Source organism: Electrophorus electricus, chromosome 7 (assembly GCF_013358815.1).
Source record: "Electrophorus electricus isolate fEleEle1 chromosome 7, fEleEle1.pri, whole genome shotgun sequence".
Taxonomy (NCBI): Eukaryota; Metazoa; Chordata; class Actinopteri; order Gymnotiformes; family Gymnotidae; genus Electrophorus; species Electrophorus electricus.
In genome coordinates, this window is record NC_049541.1 from 5,678,851 (window position 1) to 5,696,350 (window position 17,500).

At 43.6% G+C, this 17,500-nt stretch overlaps 1 protein-coding gene and 1 long non-coding RNA gene across 2 annotated transcripts in view; one reads left to right on the forward strand and one right to left on the reverse strand.

The window, feature by feature from the left end:
• Window positions 1–994: 994 nt before the first annotated feature.
• On the reverse strand, window positions 995–4,529 carry LOC113591906. The gene is made up of 3 exons (XR_003412254.2): window positions 4,439–4,529; window positions 2,921–3,034; window positions 995–1,342 (listed from the first exon to the last, which is right to left on the reverse strand). It is a non-coding gene; the product is annotated as an uncharacterized LOC113591906 (long non-coding RNA).
• Window positions 4,239–17,500, forward strand: part of egfra (epidermal growth factor receptor a (erythroblastic leukemia viral (v-erb-b) oncogene homolog, avian)) — a 37,397-nt gene continuing 24,135 nt past the window's right edge. Inside the window, exon 1 of the mRNA XM_035527833.1 lies at window positions 4,239–4,788. Coding sequence (XP_035383726.1) covers window positions 4,710–4,788 — 79 coding nt within the window. The 5' untranslated portion in view covers window positions 4,239–4,709. The remainder of the gene's footprint in view (window positions 4,789–17,500) is intronic.

Sequence of the window (17,500 nt, forward strand, 5' to 3'; positions counted from 1 at the left end):
CAAGGGCGCGTCAAGCACACTGGAGTTTCCCTTTCCGCCGACATTTGAATGACGTACCAATTTATGTCATGTCGCACAAAGTGCTCTTCGAACGGAATTTGTTGACTTTTATTTATTTACTCATATGTCCCAGCATACGCGCAGGTGTTTTACAGTTTGCATCTTTAGAGTTTGAGGTCACCATACCCACCGGGTAATGCCAAAAATTCTGCTTCAGCAGGAGTAAATGATTATCTGGAGGTGCTTTTAGGGCCCGGAATATGTATCTGGAACAACTACATTCTGAATTTCTCAAGCTCCGCTTTCTTACTCTGATATATTTACTGTTTAGCCAGGATTGAAACCATGACGACATGCATGCTCTGGCAAGTGTGTCTTGGCAACAGACAGACGGGCCTGTTGAGTAACGAAGAAGGCAAGAGTGCACAATACAGAAAATCTCTCACTTCTCTTCTGATTGTTTCATAACATAATTGAACAGTTAGATGATCTGAAAGATCACTATTACTAGTGCAATCCATTTCACCTCAACCACCAGCATCGTTGCCATTTCCATTTTGGCCGAATAATACAAAACAAATATTTCATACCATGATACATCTGCCTTACGACACATCATTTTGTGGAGCAGGCTGGCTGCACAGAGCCATAAGTACTTAAGTACTGCAGTATCCTGTTAACAGCTGCACTAAGGCATGGTCTTCCTTGTCTGCTTAATTAAGATGAATTATTTTTCGTCTCAGACATTCTCACCACTTTGTCAGTAAGCAGGATCAAAAACCCCAACCCCAATCCCGTTAGAACCCAGGGCCTGAGCTATGGCTGAAAGGTAAATGCAATAACATTACTCGAACTAGAGTAGGAACAGCTGGTAACGGTGTGGTGACTGTTTATACCATTAGATGACTTAATGGCCTAGGCAATGTTTTAGCCTCTATTGCAACCTTACTAGTTGAAACCTGCATAAAAAAAAGAGTTGCAGCACAAATGCAAGTGAATCAGCAAGGCCAAACACATTAGCCTACGTTTAATGACGCATTGCAAACACCCCTCATGAAACGATTTAAATGAATGCATTCTTTGAAAAAAAAAAAAGGGGAAAAAAAACCTCCTGCATCTTTATTTTCCCTGCCCTTCGGTGACGTACTTCTCCTGGATCGAGCATGCGCTTGTGAATTGGGGTCCAGCATCCTGCTGCAGCCGTTGCGACCAGTTCAAACTGCTCTTCTTTGTGCTTTTGGATGGCCTCTCCGCTGTCCAGCTGGACTCTGTCATGCGAGATCAAAGCTGGCTGCTTGTGTCCGAGACATCTCCCGCACCGCTGAATCGCACACTATTCCTTCTGCATCAACAAACAACTTAATTACTTCCAATCCTCGCCTGACGGTGGACCCGGCCACCAACGCTCGCATCATAAACGTGCAAGGGGCCGCCTCGGAATTCTTTGTACGTCGATGAAGCATTGTTTAGGCCAGGGGAGATTACTGTTATTGTGATCGAATAATGCTGGGCCATCCACCAAGTAGGACTGAATAATTTAGCATGCCCAGATGGCACCCTTGAACCTTCTCTTGAACCCTGCAGCATATGTGTGCGTGTGCGCGTGTGTGTGTGTGTGTGTGTGTGTGTGTGTGTGTGTGTGTGTGTGTGTGTGTAGGTGTGTTTGTGAGATTTGCTTTATTTATTTTTTTTTTGCAAGGGCTGCATGTGTGCGTTATACTGTTCAAATATTAAACCAGGATCTTCTGGAGGTATTTGAGTTATATGCATTGTGTTGTAGGACCCATCCATCCCTCCGTCCTCTAATCTAGTGACCAACCTACAAACATGGACGTTTTTCTTGCTCAAGTAGTATCTGAGCTAAGCAGAAGACAGCTCCAGGGCAGGATAAGCACTGTCAGTAGAGCACAATATGGTGTGGGACAGGGGCAGTGAGAGAGAGTTGCAGTAATCCAGATCCCACACACCTGGGATTATAATAAAATATTTTCATCTCTTCAAATTCAAGATGTGCACGTGCCTTCTGTAATCTCTAGTCTCACTGGCCTGAATAGACCTACAGTGGAGGGCCATTGTTCAATCCTCTCCTGTAATTTTTTTACGGTGGAAAGGTTCTTAGGATATGATAGCATATATAATTTGCTATTATGGCCCAAAAACCTTGTGTTATCAGATCAGATTTGTTCTGAAACATGTCCGAAATGGGAAATAGAGATTGTTTTTGTCTTTCACAATCTCATTACTCATACACTGAAGTCACTGACAAATGAGTAGACAACATCAGTAACCTTTGCAGATTCACACCTGTGACGTCTTTGCATTTTCCATTTGTAAGAGCCCATACACCTGCCCATCAGTGTGACTGGGTAAAAATAGCTATTTGTTAGAGAATGTCAACGTATCCTACTACACGGGGTGTTTAAAGTTAATTTACATCAGATATCTAATTTGAATCTGCTGTGTCTTTAAGCATCTTTTAGATGCCTTATTTGGGAAGTTCAACTTTCATACCCCATCTGGAATGAGAACAGAGACCGAGAGAGAAAACTAGACCAACTCTCTCATTCCCAGACTGTGAAGCAACTAAACAAATAAGAAATCTTTCATGAGGATTTTTAGCACATCACTGACCTGTTCTCCAGCACTCGGAGGTTAAGTAAGGATATTGTGGAGGGCAACATGCCCCTAAAACCCTTCCTTTGCCATTTCGGACACCTGTGTGTGGGCCCTGCCACTTCGTTGTACCAAAAATCCAAACTGTACTTTTAGCCCCCATAGCTGCATGCTTTTTAAGTATTCCTGCTGATGGCACATCAGTGCTGGCGATTAATCGTTGGTCTGCGCTCATCGAACGTTCTCATATCCTGTACCAGTGCCATTCACTGAGGCATAAGCTTACAGTAATGCAATAACAGCTCACAGAAATGACTGGAGAAATATGAGGTCCTTCCGTCGTGTCCCCACTCAGTCTAGCTGGAGGCATTATGAAGATTTGTGTCCTGCTTGGCTCACCGTAATGACCGCTGTGGAACACCTGCAAATTAATGCCCATCATTACTGTGCTCCAGGTTACGTACCATCAGAGGCCTGAACGGCATTAGTGTGAGAAAGTTGTGTGTGTTTACATAGGCTGTAAAGTGCTGGGGTAAACATGCACTTATGGTCCCTGGCCACAGAGGTAATTTCAGAAAATTAATAAATATAATCATATTACATTTAAATTAAATTTAAACAAACAATCTTGTAAACTGCTGTGTTCCACAAACAAACCTAGACATAAACCTGTAGTTCAGTCTGTAGTTCACACTGTAGTTAAGCTATAATACAGGCTTTATGTATTATTAAGTAGTTGAATGGCAACAGTAAAACATGTTTAAAGCTCCTCATACATACATTATATTTCATAAGAATTACGCAGGTGGATATTTAATGTCATGACTCCAGTTTGGGATGTCCGATGAATAACATTTCTGGAATTTAAGTATTTCGCAACAAATTGTAGTAGTGATGGCTAAGATAGCTGCCAGGAGTGGAAAAGATGGTAAACCATATTGTGAAACACGTGCGGATTTGACCCTGGACTGAATCTGCAGTTGTTTCATATAAGGTGCAGCTGAAATACTCTATGATGAAATACACTTTAGAAGATTTTAGACTTTTTGCTACATTTCCTATTATCATATATTTCTTCTACATGACCATGCTAATAGATACCATATAAAATATCATATGATTATTACAACATAAATATCCAAAATAAAATAAGCACGTACTGTTCCACTCAATTTAAAAAAAAAAAAACCCTGAATATATTCTTAGTGTATATGGTAAAAATAGAAATGGTAAGTGAGCGCCTAGTTTTATTTAGCTGTTGGTTTTTCTGTTAATGACTATTTTAGAATTTCCAGTAGGATAGAAGATAGCAAAGGGTAACTTAACTTAGTTAGGTGAATAAGGTGAATAAGGATTTATAAATACCCACAAAGATGACCCCGAAATAACTAAGTAAGTAACAAAGGCCCAGTGCCCAATGCTACATTACATACAATATTCAGCAAACCCCGCTAAAATAATCTAACTTAGATGAGGTGACAGGACTTCTTCCTCTGTGTATAGCCGTGGGAGGGCAACTTTACCAAGATTCTTCTGTCCCTAAATCACTGCGAGGCAATCATGACAGCATACACCACTAGGGCCACGTCTCTGAAATGACACCCCAGTTAACTACATTAGTCAAATAGCAAATGCGTCGGTACATCTTAAACTAATTTAACAGGCCGTAGGAAGTTTCCCCAAATGAACGCGTCAGCCAACAAAAGGCTCGGGTGCGAAAAGAATTGCATTTGGAGGCTGGAGAGCAAACGCTTAGCCTTTTTGAGATCGCCAGTTCGGCAATGTCGGAGTAATCCGGACTCTTACCTGCAGTGTACTAGCCTACCTTTTTAAAGTCGTCCTTCTTTCGCCTCCCTATTGACGTCAGACACAAGAGGCAGCCGAACTGGGAGAAGGCTCCTCTCGCTAGCGAGGATTTGCGAAAGCGTAGGAGGAGCTGTCAAAAGTTTTAAGTTTTAAGTCGAGACTGGATTTCCACAATCTAAGATCAACCCAGCGCGACCGACTTGGACAATGTTCACTAACGAAGAAGCCGTAGAATTATGTAGTAAATAATCACTTGTCGCGCAACTAGTTCAAAGAGTTAAAGAAACGAAATGGCAAGCTTAACTGAAACTGGATTCCTTTTCACATTACTACTTTACTTCGGCTTGTGTGCAACGCCGGAAAAGAAAGGTAAGGATTTTTAAAAAAAATTTTTTTTTAAATAGTGTGTAATGTTACGCTGCGGTTGGGCTGGTTACGTTTGCTGTTATAGAAGCACGTCGGGTCATGGAAGCTTTACGAGGGGAATGTCGGACATGCCACAGCGCAGGCTTGCGTTCCTTGGAGATGAGCAGTCTTGTGAAACCACATTCGGCGTGGGAAAAGTGCGGAAGTTTCGACCTGGTCCCACACAGGACTTCTCAAAGAGAGAGCCACTGATTTCCCGAGTCCCTGTTATTCGCTTTTAAAGACGTGTTAGAGACGCGTTTTATAGGCTAAAAGAAATGCGCGAGTGTTGGCTCGTCAATGATGAAACATTTGAAATATGCGGATTATTACAGGTTTCGGCAGATCTATGTACGACGCTTGTTAGATTCGGTAACCTAGTCAGGTGGACACCTTCTTAGCTCATAGCCTACTCAAACTCCCATTACGGGGTTTAAGCTATTTTAGTTTTTGAAAAATATTTATATGACATTTAAATTGTGATTCATGATGCGGCACACATACATAGTACGTTTATTACAAATGTATAGACTTATAGGTAATGGGCCTTAGGCTACATCTGACTAACTGAATTTGAAGTGCAAGCTTTTTGCAGCCAAAATAAGCTTTGACTTTTGGATGCACTGATACCTGTCTAAACCTTACCTGTCTAGACTGGCGTGAAGCAAACTAACGGAATAAATATCGGGTCATACAGTTAATCGATATACTTAATGAAATTGTCCGATTGTGTTTACTGCTGTGTTTTGTTTATTTACAAGGTCTCAATAATTCAGTGTGTTATTTGGGTCAACTACAGGGCGCCCTGTCTGTAAATAGTCGCCAGTGCCAATAATGACAGATGGGACACACACAAATCAGTTTATTACAGTCTGCTTGCTCTTCTGGACACTCTTAGATGCAGAATTAAATTCAAGCCAGGACAGGAATTACCTTTATTTTGCTTTATGGCAAAGCTTCCAAACTGCTCACAGTGATTCAGTGTTTGTTTTGCAATATTTCTGTTTTGTCTGGGAAGGCATTCATTCACATCAGTGCTGAAAGGCTTCTGTTCCTCAAGTTAGACGTTAGAAGTTTTTCTAAAGCAATTATTTGCTTCTCATGCCTGTAGACCAGTGTGATGAAAATGTGAGCCATGCAGACAGAGAGAAAGATGGAGACAACACACAGGGCCAGATGAAATACCAAATTATCCCACAAAAGAATGCATCGGTTTTTATGAGCATAAAGTTTGTGCCAAATTAGTAGCTTTCTCTACTAGGTCTTTGCCTGGTTAGGCAGAAGACAATGACACCCAAAACAAGCACTCCAGTACACCTCAGATTTTCTATTACACATCGTAGGACATTTCAGCACAGGCCTTGTTTTGTCTCATCTTAGCGGCCAGCCTACCGTGTTTGCCTGCATGACAAGGCTCATGTCAGCTATGTTCTTGAAGGAAGAGAGGGCAAGTGATTGCTTAACCAGAAACAGACTGTTCTCTCTCAAAACCCAACAGCCACACAGTTCAATACAACACGTTTGCGGTTAGTTTGATCTCCTTGAGAGTTTGCCAACATGGTGATCCCTCAGAGGGGTACTAGAGCAGAGCAGAACAAACAGACCATACATGTCTGTTCTTCCAGAGAGGACAGGCTAGGTCCCTAAAGACCTGCAGTTGCTACTTCGTTCACCACTGAAGGTCAGTGGCGCGCAGCCGCGATCCGAAAATGCAGATGCCCGTTTAGTCTTATTGCCCTTTCTTCGGGCCCTTCAGATAAACCTCGGCCAAGGTGGTCATTTTTATCACCGTCAGAGGGGCAGCTTAATCTGGTTTTTCCACAACTAAACTCAGCTTATGGTTCTTGGGGCCACGTTGTTTTAGGATCGAGGCGCAGTGCTGGTAGACGGAGAGGCTTGAGACCCCCCCCCCCCGCATACCCCCTTCCCTACTTGCTTACAAGGGTTCCTTTCCAATACTCTCTGTGTGGTGGTTCTTAAGTTTGTTTAGGTGAGTCGAACAGATTCGACTTTGGCTTGCTGGATCAGTAAGACCTTGTGAACGCCAATGTCAGCATGCCAGACCTTCCTGAAACTGTGCTTTCAGATCCAACCCATTATGGCATGAATCTAAAGCCTTTGCGCACAATGATGCTCTTGATGGTAAAATGTGCACTGGATGATTTTTTTTCTTATTTTAAACCTTCTTTGAATTGACATTTAATAGGTGTACTGACACAGTTCCTTAAAGTGCCATCACTTGTAACAAACAAAAATGGTTTTTGGTCAGCTTTATTCAGTGTGAAATCCGTACGTGTCATGAAGTCAGCATTAGCCTTAGTGTCGCAACTGAACCCAACAAAGCCTGTCTCAACGAGCCGCCGGTCAGACCGGTGTGCAACCAATCATAACAAATCGCTGGTGTTTGTGAGCTTAAAGACAGTTCTCCCAAATATTTCAGTACATCTAAACCAAACAGGCAGCGTACGCTAGGCGCTTGCTTATAAAGCAGCGAGCCGGCCCAGCACGGGGCTCATGTGAGGGGCATCAGGAAGCCAGCCACGCCGGTGAAACCTCCGGCTTCCATTTACATTAACGCAGTCATTGTTACTGCCTCGCTTCCTGAGTGTCCTTGTGTGGACTAATGATCTGTAGGGATACTGGCAGCCTGGACGCCGATGAGTGTTTCTTTCTTCCTTTATTCTGTTTTTTTTTCTCCTTTTTTTGCTCCGGTCCTGGGCAGAGGCAGATGTTTCTGTTATGCATGACTTCTCCCTCACATGCTCATTATACAAAAACACCCGGACTCCCTAGCCAAGGCTAGCATCTTGTGAATACATAAAAAAAACCTGCCTACCTGTGAAACCAAGGCTAATGCTCCTAATTTGTCAAAAGATGAATTTCTGAGCTTGTCAGCAGTTCTTTTAAAAACAGACTACTTTCCCAGAAGATTCAGTGCAGAATCTTCACTGGCAGCGTAACACAGCCTAAGACCAGGCTCAAGCTGGCCCATGCATTGCTGAATCTGATATTGTGTAAAATATAAATGACGCTGAAGTTGAAAGCTACACATGCAAGTCGAATTCTGGCGGGTTGTCAAAGAGAGTCATTTTACCACCTTGTGTGTGTGTGTGTGTGTGGTTCAAACTAGCTTTTCAGACATTTCCTCTTAACAATTTATGTTCCCAATCCAGCATTTAACAGAAGATCAGTGGATGATAATCAAGTTTTACTCCACTGCGGTCTCCCATCTTCTTTTAGATTGAAAAGCCATCAGCCATGGTCCTATTTCCTACAGTAATGGAGAAAGAACCTCGGGTCTTGCCACTGTCCTCCTCTGGGGACTTGGATTCATTTGCTCGCTGATGTTGTGCATGGGGAACACATCAGCCTTTTAGCGCGCTCCTCCGCGAGACGAAGATCGGATTCGATGACACGCTTTTCAGCCGTTGTTACCCTCCCACTGCAGGAAACAGGATCAGAACGATTCCAAAACGGAAGAGCGTTGCTTGCAGAAAGTCATCAGTTGGTGGATCCAAGTCCATCCATCTGGAACTTTTATGCGTGTAACAGCAATGCACTAGCGCAGTAGTTCTTTTTTTCCGATCTGTTTAATGACTTAACAGTGGTCAGTGCTGCCTTTCTGTAGTTGTTTGGCTGTAACAGATTTGCCAAATGACGTTGCATGTCTTCATGAGCTAAATAATAACTTCTGGCATAATTAAAGTTATCACAGAGGGATGCTCTAGCCATGATTAAGCCCGAAGACCTCAAAACGAAGTCCCAAGTCTACAGCTTGTTGGAGTGCATGTTTAACATGTCATCTTGGTTTTACAGAGTTAATTGTTGACAGCTTCTTATAAGGTAACTGTGAGATTAACAGATGGGTTTGCAAAGTTGTAGTGTTGTCCCGTGTCTCACTAGTGAGCACTGCTCACTTTGAACACTCCTGATGATTTGTGGCCCTCAGATGTTCTGTTTACAGAATCAGGCTATGCACTTGAGCATCTGCCCACTGTATAAACAGAGGTTATCAAGCCAGCGCGTGCCACACCGTGTCAGATTTGGCCTCAGAACAAACTATGATTAGCCTAATGCAAACAATGCAAATGCTCCACTTTATCTAGAGAGATAAACAGAAGACCTTGAATAGCACACTTCCTGAGCCCCTGAGCCCACCGCTCTCTCTCTCTCTCTGTTCCTTTGTCACCCTCTTCCACTGAAGTTAACTTCCTGTCTTCTGTAAAACACCCACACTGTTTGCCTGCCCCCACCGTTTCATTTGTCGGGCTCTCATCTGCGATTTCTCTTAGCATCCCTTTATGCCCCTCATCAGCTCCCTTTCTCTCTCTGCATGGTTTCTGCTCCCAACTCGCCCTCCTCCTACACCGCGTCCACTAGTCCAGTGTTTGTCCAAAGCGCTTCTTCCGATTCCGTTACCAGAGACCTCCCTAGGGGGTCTGCCATCACCGCCAGCCGATGCGGCTGTTAGTGGCGCTCCGTCACAGAGGGAGGACTCTGAGTGTTGGTGAGACCCAACGCCCAGTGCCCATCCCTGGTGCTTGGGCTTGCCAGCCCCACATCTGCAGAAGAGCTCGGAGACGCACCTGCGGATCCAATTGGGGTGCAGGCAGAATGAGTCTCCTGCATCGCTAAACTGCAGAGCAACTGTAGAGCTACGTATAGCCAAGCTATATGGCTTTGATTGGCTTTTAAATTAACAGCAATGAGGTTTTGGTAATTCTCCTGCATTGTACTAAGAGTATGGATCGATCACCAGGGTGTTGCATTCCATGCTGTTTCTGCCATTTGCAGTAATGAAGCACATCTGACAGTATGACCACTCTGCTTACTGAAATGACACCGAGTGGGATGGAAATGGCCAGAATCCATTTCAGACAGTACACCATTACTCTCCTGAGCAATCTAACTGCTGTGTGTTATCGACTGTGAGCCGTTTTCTTTTTCTCTTTTGTTTGTTGTCTCGATATTAAATTATCCTCTTTCCTGCTAAAAAAGAACATTTACACTCTAACAGTTTTCAGGGGTTTTTTCTGCAAAGACAGTGGCATGTTTTTCATCACCAATTAACTGAACCACATAACTTTTGTCCTCCGTGACAGGTCAAGCAACCCGTTATTTAGAAACCTGTGAATGCGATTGTCCCCTAAAACCAAAAATAGTTCCCAGTGGCAGCGAGCGTCATGGACTTTATTTCCACGATCAAACGGGCCACTGTGGTGGAAAGAGACCTTGGAATTCAGTCTGGAAAAACCCGCTTTCCCAGCACTTCTCTCACATCTCATTAGTCGTGCTGCATGCGAGCAGCTTCCATTGTACAACATCAGATCTTCCCTGTTTGCTGAAGCCCGAGCACGAGCGGTTCTCCCGTGCAGTTCTCATTCGTGGTTCCCATGTGTGGTTCTCGCACGTAGTTCTCGTGTGTAGTTCTCGCGTGTGGTTTTCGCATTGGGTTGGAGTTGCGTTTGGCGGCATAGCAACATCTTCCAGTGATGCTGGTGTCTCCTTCCCGAGTTTGAATCGATTCACATTTTTGTCATAGCTGCTGTGTGATTATACTGGAGGGGGACTTTTAAAAAAATGTTTCAGCTAGACACCAGATGTACCACAGATGTGTATAGCCAAATATTTGACTCTAGTTATATTCTAGTTATTGTGCAAACACTTGCCAGTTGCTCTTTTGCATTATGAAGCAGGGGTGGACAGGACTGTGCACCAGTGAACGATGCCGAATTGTCCATCTTCAGCAAGCAGGTGGGAAAATACGAAAATGCCCAGTTCTTCCTCAGAACTGGAGCTGAATGTTGGCTATGGAGCCTCTTAATTCACAGACCGCTCAAAAATAGTTAGAGGAGATTCACAGAAGAAACTGCCATTTCTGTGCTATATTTAGCAATCATTAGGGAAAGAAAAGCATCCAGAGGTAGACTGACAGTTCTGGGCCAGGATTTCCTGACAGCTATCTACATGCATGCTCGTGCACACACACACACACATACACACACACAGTCAATGTACTTAATGTAGTCAATGCTGCTTATACATATCATCTGGAGTCTTAGAACACAGAGGTGATGTTGGACTAATGCGGCTTCCTCACTCTAAATGTGCCACATGGGATTTGGTGTAGTATACGTCTGATCTTCCTTGAGTCACTGGACAGCTCCACTTAGCAGTGCTAATATTTCCAACACCTCTCTCTCACTCTCCCCCTCTCACTCCCAAACACCCCCAACCCCCTAAAAAAGCCCTATATTTAACCACCAACTTGAAGTCATACTCATTGAATCTTCATGAGAACTTAAGCAGAGCTCATTCAGGGAGTAGGATAAGCCCACTTGGTTGTGGTGGACACCGCAGAGCTATCTGTCCACCTTGTGCAGTCAGGCAGACGAGATTTCACCTCTTCAAAATAAGCAAAGTGTCAGATTCACCACTGGATACCAGCATGAAGCTAAAAACTCCCCCATCGCCAACATGTACTTGTATAGATATTTAAGTAGCTGTTTGGTAAGAGTGTCTTGGTCATATTCATTGTAATAGAGCCTCTTATCTAAATAATGTGTTTAGGGTATTGTATGGTCGAATTTATGTAGCAGAGCGAGAGGAAACAATTGTCGAGCCACCATGTTGACTTATTTTTAAGTGTGTGTGTGTGTGCGTGTGTGTGTATGTATATATATATATATATATATTTTTATTTTTATTTATTTTATTTTTTTTTGCTTTTCCTTTCATGTTACAGCATGGAAGTAGCACACCTCCATCACGCTGTATATTATGTGGTGGAGCGGAATGAGAACATGTCAAACATATGTCGCGAAAGAAAAATGGATACGCGTCATGATCTTCCTGACCCAGATACATCCATCTTCGGTTACCATCTGTTTTCCCAACCTTCTCCGAGACAGGCAAAGATAAGCATCTGGGTTTCTTTTACCGCTGGTTGTCCCGAGGCGTCTGTCTGTCTGTACCCTGTTACCTGCAGCCCCTTACCTGTCGCCGAAATGAAACATAGGCTCGGAGTTCACCGACCTGCAGCACCGTCGCCCCACATTGCATTGGGCGACCACGCCAAAGCACCGTGGCGAGCCTCAGTTGGGGGTGCCGCAGATGCGAAACGGCGAAAACTTTAGCAAACGCAGGTATTGATGCAGGGAATAATAATCACCATGGCAGGAATGGAAAGCTTCTCCAAGTTTTCTTTTCATTGTATATCTTACTCCTTGAAAGAACATGTTATCTGCTCTATGTATGAACTATGTTCTGTAGAACTGAGCCAAAGATTGTGTTGTCTTTAGTAATATCTGAGCGTCAACAGATAGTGTTGGATAAAGCCATTGCTTTTGCAGAAAGGGACCTGTTTGGTCTACAGATGAACTCCATCGCTGCTAAAAGGAGACTGTCCGTCTCCTCTCCAAGGCCGTAGGGTATGAGCTAGACACCATGCTGTTGTTCATTTGGTGAAACAGTAGCTGCACATATTGTTACTTAAGCTACGAAATGGCGTGGATTCCAAGGACATATCTAATATGAGGAAATCATTAGACTACAGTTAAATTAAATAGGATGCTTGTATATTACTTTTGCTGGTCTTGTAAAGGGACCTTTGGACTCAGTAGTAGTTGGTTTTCTAGTTTAGATACTTGGAAAATAGGTTCAGGCTCTGTGTTTTCTTTTAGAACATGTTTTAGTTTATCTTACAGAGAATCTTTGGCAGAATTTCAAAACGGTGTGCATGTGTTGTGGCTGAGCTGTGGACAGAGAAAGGAGAAGACACAGAAAAGGAAAGAGCAAAGCAGCTATGTCTTTCAGCTTCAACAGAGTAAAGGCCAGGACCTGCACAGAGTATAGACGCTTGTCTCCACAGAAACAGCTACCTATCTCACAAAAGAGTCTTTATTCATAGGTTTAGTAATGACTTTTAAGTAGGATTACCAGGCAGGGCTAGCAGAATGCTGCCATGTTTGCATAACTTTGCGGTAAAAACACATTGCATCCTACAAATAACCTAGTTCTACGTTACATTAAAAGAGAAAATTTGAGACAAGACAAAAGGTACCTAACAAAAGGTACCTTCCTATCCGAGTATATGCTGTATGTAGGTGTACGCTTGTATTGGCAGGAAGTTGATTCCCTCTAATGTGTTCTCTTCATCTCAAAGACAAACAGCACTAATTTGGTTATTAGAGCAAACTTCCTTCTCCATAATTAAGAGATGTGTGTCATTTAATTTGCCATTATTACCTAATTAAGTTCAGTAATATTGTTAGATATACCACCAGTCACCCTCTGACATCCTTGACTATAAACACAAAAGGGCCTCCCTTAGTCTTATAAAACATTACCATCATATATATATATATATATATATATATATATATATATATATATATATATATATATATATATATATATATATATATATATATATATATCAGCACTTTCTATCAACATGCACTGAGTCAAGGTTTTTGGAGTGTTCAGTGGAATTTAGATATAGAGCTAAACAAAAGGTGAAAAAGGCTGTTTCTGGGTTTAGCTTCAGCAGTGAGGAGAAGGCACTGGCCTTTTGTGCAGTACTGACTAGGCAAGTTAACAACTGAATGATGGCAAGAGGCCAAGAAAAAGAGTCTGTTCCCATCTGTGAAAGGCACCGGTAATAAGGCCTGCGATTTCCATCCAGGGCAATCAATACGTCCCTTTGAAACTGAATGTACCAAATCAGTCCATTTAAAAAACAGCAGATCCAAAAACTTTTCGGATTTTAAAGATATATATTTATCATCTTAGAATCTAGGGTGAAACTGAACACCGCTAAAGGCATTTAAATACAATTGTTTATATATTATATATATATATATATATATATAAAATCAACTTCTGGAACATTCCAAGGCACTCCCTAAACACTTTGGCAACAGGGACAGAGGTTGCATTTTGTGAAATTCCACAAGACAATGTAAAGTTTGTTTATCTTAGCCACAGAGACGGGTGTATGTACTAAAGCACCGCAAGCTGACGGGTTCTGCAAAGTTTTTAGTTCTGATCCTGAAATAGTTCCCCCACTCTTAACCCACTGCATGACTCTGTGCTTTGTGCTCATCTAACAAAGCTAACCGGACTCGCCAAGCCAGCGGTCAGCTGAACCGTCCAACAGGATGCATTTATAGACGCAAAGTGCTGAACAGTACATGCAGGTACACTTCACAAAGGGCATAGGGAAACACTGCACGAAGCTTTTCTGCAAATGTTGTTGCTTCTGCGTGACCAGTACGTGGAACTAATGAGAAAAAATCTCCACTTGGAACTGTGTTTCCCTGAGCTTGGACCTGGATGTACAGTAAGATGACTGTATTTATAAGCAAGTGGCAGTGCCCAAGAAAACCACAGTGAATGAGATTGTGCTCAGATTTAGATGGCTTCCTGTGGACGTTGCCGGTCGTATTATTGCTGATGGCAAGTTTCTTTTGTTGTTGCTGCTGCGTTTGAAAATATATCTCGAAGTGTATTTAGTCTGTTGACTTTGAAGGGAGTTCCCAGAGTTAGGTAAGAAGCAGCATAGAAAGCTGACTGAAAAGAGGCAACCCATGCCAGGGTCCATTGCAGGCAATAGGTGGGGATACTTTCCAGGATAATGACTAAAGTTCCCCCCGGGTTGAAACCTGGAGAAGATCCAGCCTGAGAGATTAACTGCCTCGCTGTCCTCGGGACGCTGTAATTTAAGCCTCAGGCAGAGGCTGATTATAAGCACAACGTTTGGAATTTTTAATATACAGGCTCTTGTTTCAGTATTATAACAGCTTTGCGACAGTTTCATGTAATCACTTGCACGGAAAATAACCTACAGTTCAAGGGACGCGTAAGTGCTTTAAAAGTCGCGAGGACAGTAATGCGTCAGAGACTGTTGTCATAGTGGCTGGCCTGAGCTACGTGCGGAATTCTAAGCAACGCGACGGTGCAGTTTAGCGCTTTAATTCAGGGAGGCCCGAACTGTCAAAATGGTTGCTTTCGCTCTGCCTTCAGTCTCTGCTTTTTGACAACATGCAGTCGGAGGGCGGTGTTTACCATCAACCAAACCCCGAATATAGCTTCAAGTGAGTCTGGCAATCAAGACGTGTTTTCAAACGAGTTGTTTGGTTTGACTGCTCACCGGAGCGTGATTAGTAGCGAGTTTAACCCATCTCGGATTATGCTAGTTGCTCGAGTGCTCTGATTTACGCGGCCAAGCGCCTGTTTTTCGTGAGCTCATTTCTTGGCACCTGCCTGTTACTTCTGTCGCACATCTAGAGCGGCGGAACCTGCTGGAGCTCCAGCCTTCGGGGCTGAGCGCCGGCATTGATGCAGCAAAGCTGCAGGGCCTCGGCTTCTCAGATCTCGTAGCGCACCCAGAGTGGAAACGCTGAACATTCTTCGCAGGACTGAATCTGCGCGGAGTCGAACATCTGTTCCCAGAATCGCTGATGTCATTCAGCTGCTATAGTCGAGCGGGGCTCGCACGTTTTTATTGTGTGTGTCGATTATCGAGTTAAATAGTAGCATGATATGACTTTGCATGCTGGCTGGTATTTGAAATCATTCGTTTGAACAGGAGAAATCGAATTTATTTACTAGCATTTAAGCATGCATATGAGCAGCATTGAGAGGGGCACTACACATTTTTTTGGCGAAGGAAGCCATTATTAAGTAATACATGGGTATTACAAACAGTGAAACTTGGCTTCAGATTTAGCCCCCTTCACTAGTCTCTAGAGTAATGCTTTCTGGGATGTTTATTTCTCTTTTTTGAAGCAAAAACATTTGGGAGGAGAAAAAAAACATGCATCTCTCTCCCTTTGTCTCATCTCACTAGGTATTATTTCATGGAAACTCCTCTAATATTCAAGGTGCGGGGAAAAGCGCATTCATATCTAGCTTTTGTAGTTTCCGTGAGTGATGCGACACAGACAGTGAGGGACCCAGTGTTTGAAGTGAGGGGGCGGCCTTAAAACAACTGGCTTGGGTTGCGATACCGAGCCATTGTTTGTGGTGCTGTGACATCCTGTGACCCTTGTTTGTCGAAAAGACAGTGACAGGCTTACACTTCGGCTGCTTCCAAAATCCAAAGAACACTTAACACCTCGCTGTTCTCTGCGAGAAGCGGTGAGCAAGTTTCGACTCCCTATCTGAAATCTCACAGCATGCTGACATCTGGGTCTGATTAATCCACTTCCTTTTTTTTTTGGGGTGGGGGGGGGGGGGGTTTCATGGGACCTGCCGTGCAGGAGTGCTCGGGCTGGGGCCCTGGCCCGTATCCAGCATTTCGATCGTTACTTCTTGCTGTGTCATCTCCAACTTGTTACAGGCCTTTGTGAGTTTCAGGGTGGAAAATCATTTGGTCATGCCATGGACGAACTTGCCAAAATGATATGGGGCACGTCCGCCCCTCGCGCTGTTGCAAAATGTGTGTTGGCTCACCAGCTGAAGTCAGGGTGAGTAGTCTGGGTTTGCGTACCAGACTCTGGGAGGACAGGCGTATTCAGTTCTGAGCAAACTCCCGTGTGTCATAATGTGCAAAGCAGAGAGAGTGCGTGTGAATCAGTGCGTGCTGAGTCACCATGTGGAGACAGCACACAGGAACCTCACACCCCTATTCATCACTCATGGACATTCACTAATTCAGTCCCTGTTTAATCTTCGCTCCATCAAGCTGACCAGCGCTGCCACTTTAATTGCTTGCCGGGAAATTCTGAAAATTCCAGAGTGGAAAGTTTAGCTAAATCAACCCAATTAAAGGGTGCCAGTGAATCTTAGAATAGGTGTCTTACCCGCATGCTGCTGGCTGGTTCTCCAAGTGGGAAAAACTTTGGGAACATTCAGGCCCGGGGGTGGGGGGAGATTCCCAAAGGCCAGTTGCTTTTTTTTCTCTCTCCATGCCTGGAATGATTTGTGAAACATGTGTGTTATCCAGCCTCTTCCTGAAACTCGTCCCCTTTCCCCTCGCTGTGGAGCGAGGAACTCGCGGTGAACAGGAAAGGAGCCTTTGGGGCTCGGCCTCTTCTGAAACCTCCCACCCCCCACGCCAGCCTCCACTACTTCCTGTGCCAGTGACGAGAGAAGCGAGTCTGCGTATAGTGTGGGAGCTCAGTAGTAACGGGAGGTGGGTAGAGATGGTTGTGGGGGTGGGATTTTCTTTCAGAGACAAATAATCTGTGTTAAATCATTCACGTAGATGAGTATGCGTGAAGACTTTTCCTACCTTTTTTTTTTTTTTTTTTTTTATAAAAATAAACTGACTCATTGTCCTGAGTTAGACTGGGAGATATTATCATGTTAGGATGCCGAATGCCTGAGACTTATTACAGACGTTTTTAAACACTGTGCAAGTGGTCTAAACATTAGCCCAGTGAAGCCAAAATTAATCACAGTGTCTTAATTTTCACAGCTGGTTCTGCAACTGTTTCTCAGGAACCGATTTTCATTGCTCATAATAGTTGACATTACCCTAAACCTTTCTGTTTTCAACTATCTCATGGCTTTGGCGGCTGCCGTAAGCTCTCGAGGGTCTGTTCAGTAACCTGGCCTTGAATGGTTGTGACGGTTTTTTGCAGTAAACACTGCACCATGGTCACTATAATGTAGGGTAAAGTGCTGGTCCTTATGAGATTTGAACTGTAGATGTCTTTGCAAAAACATG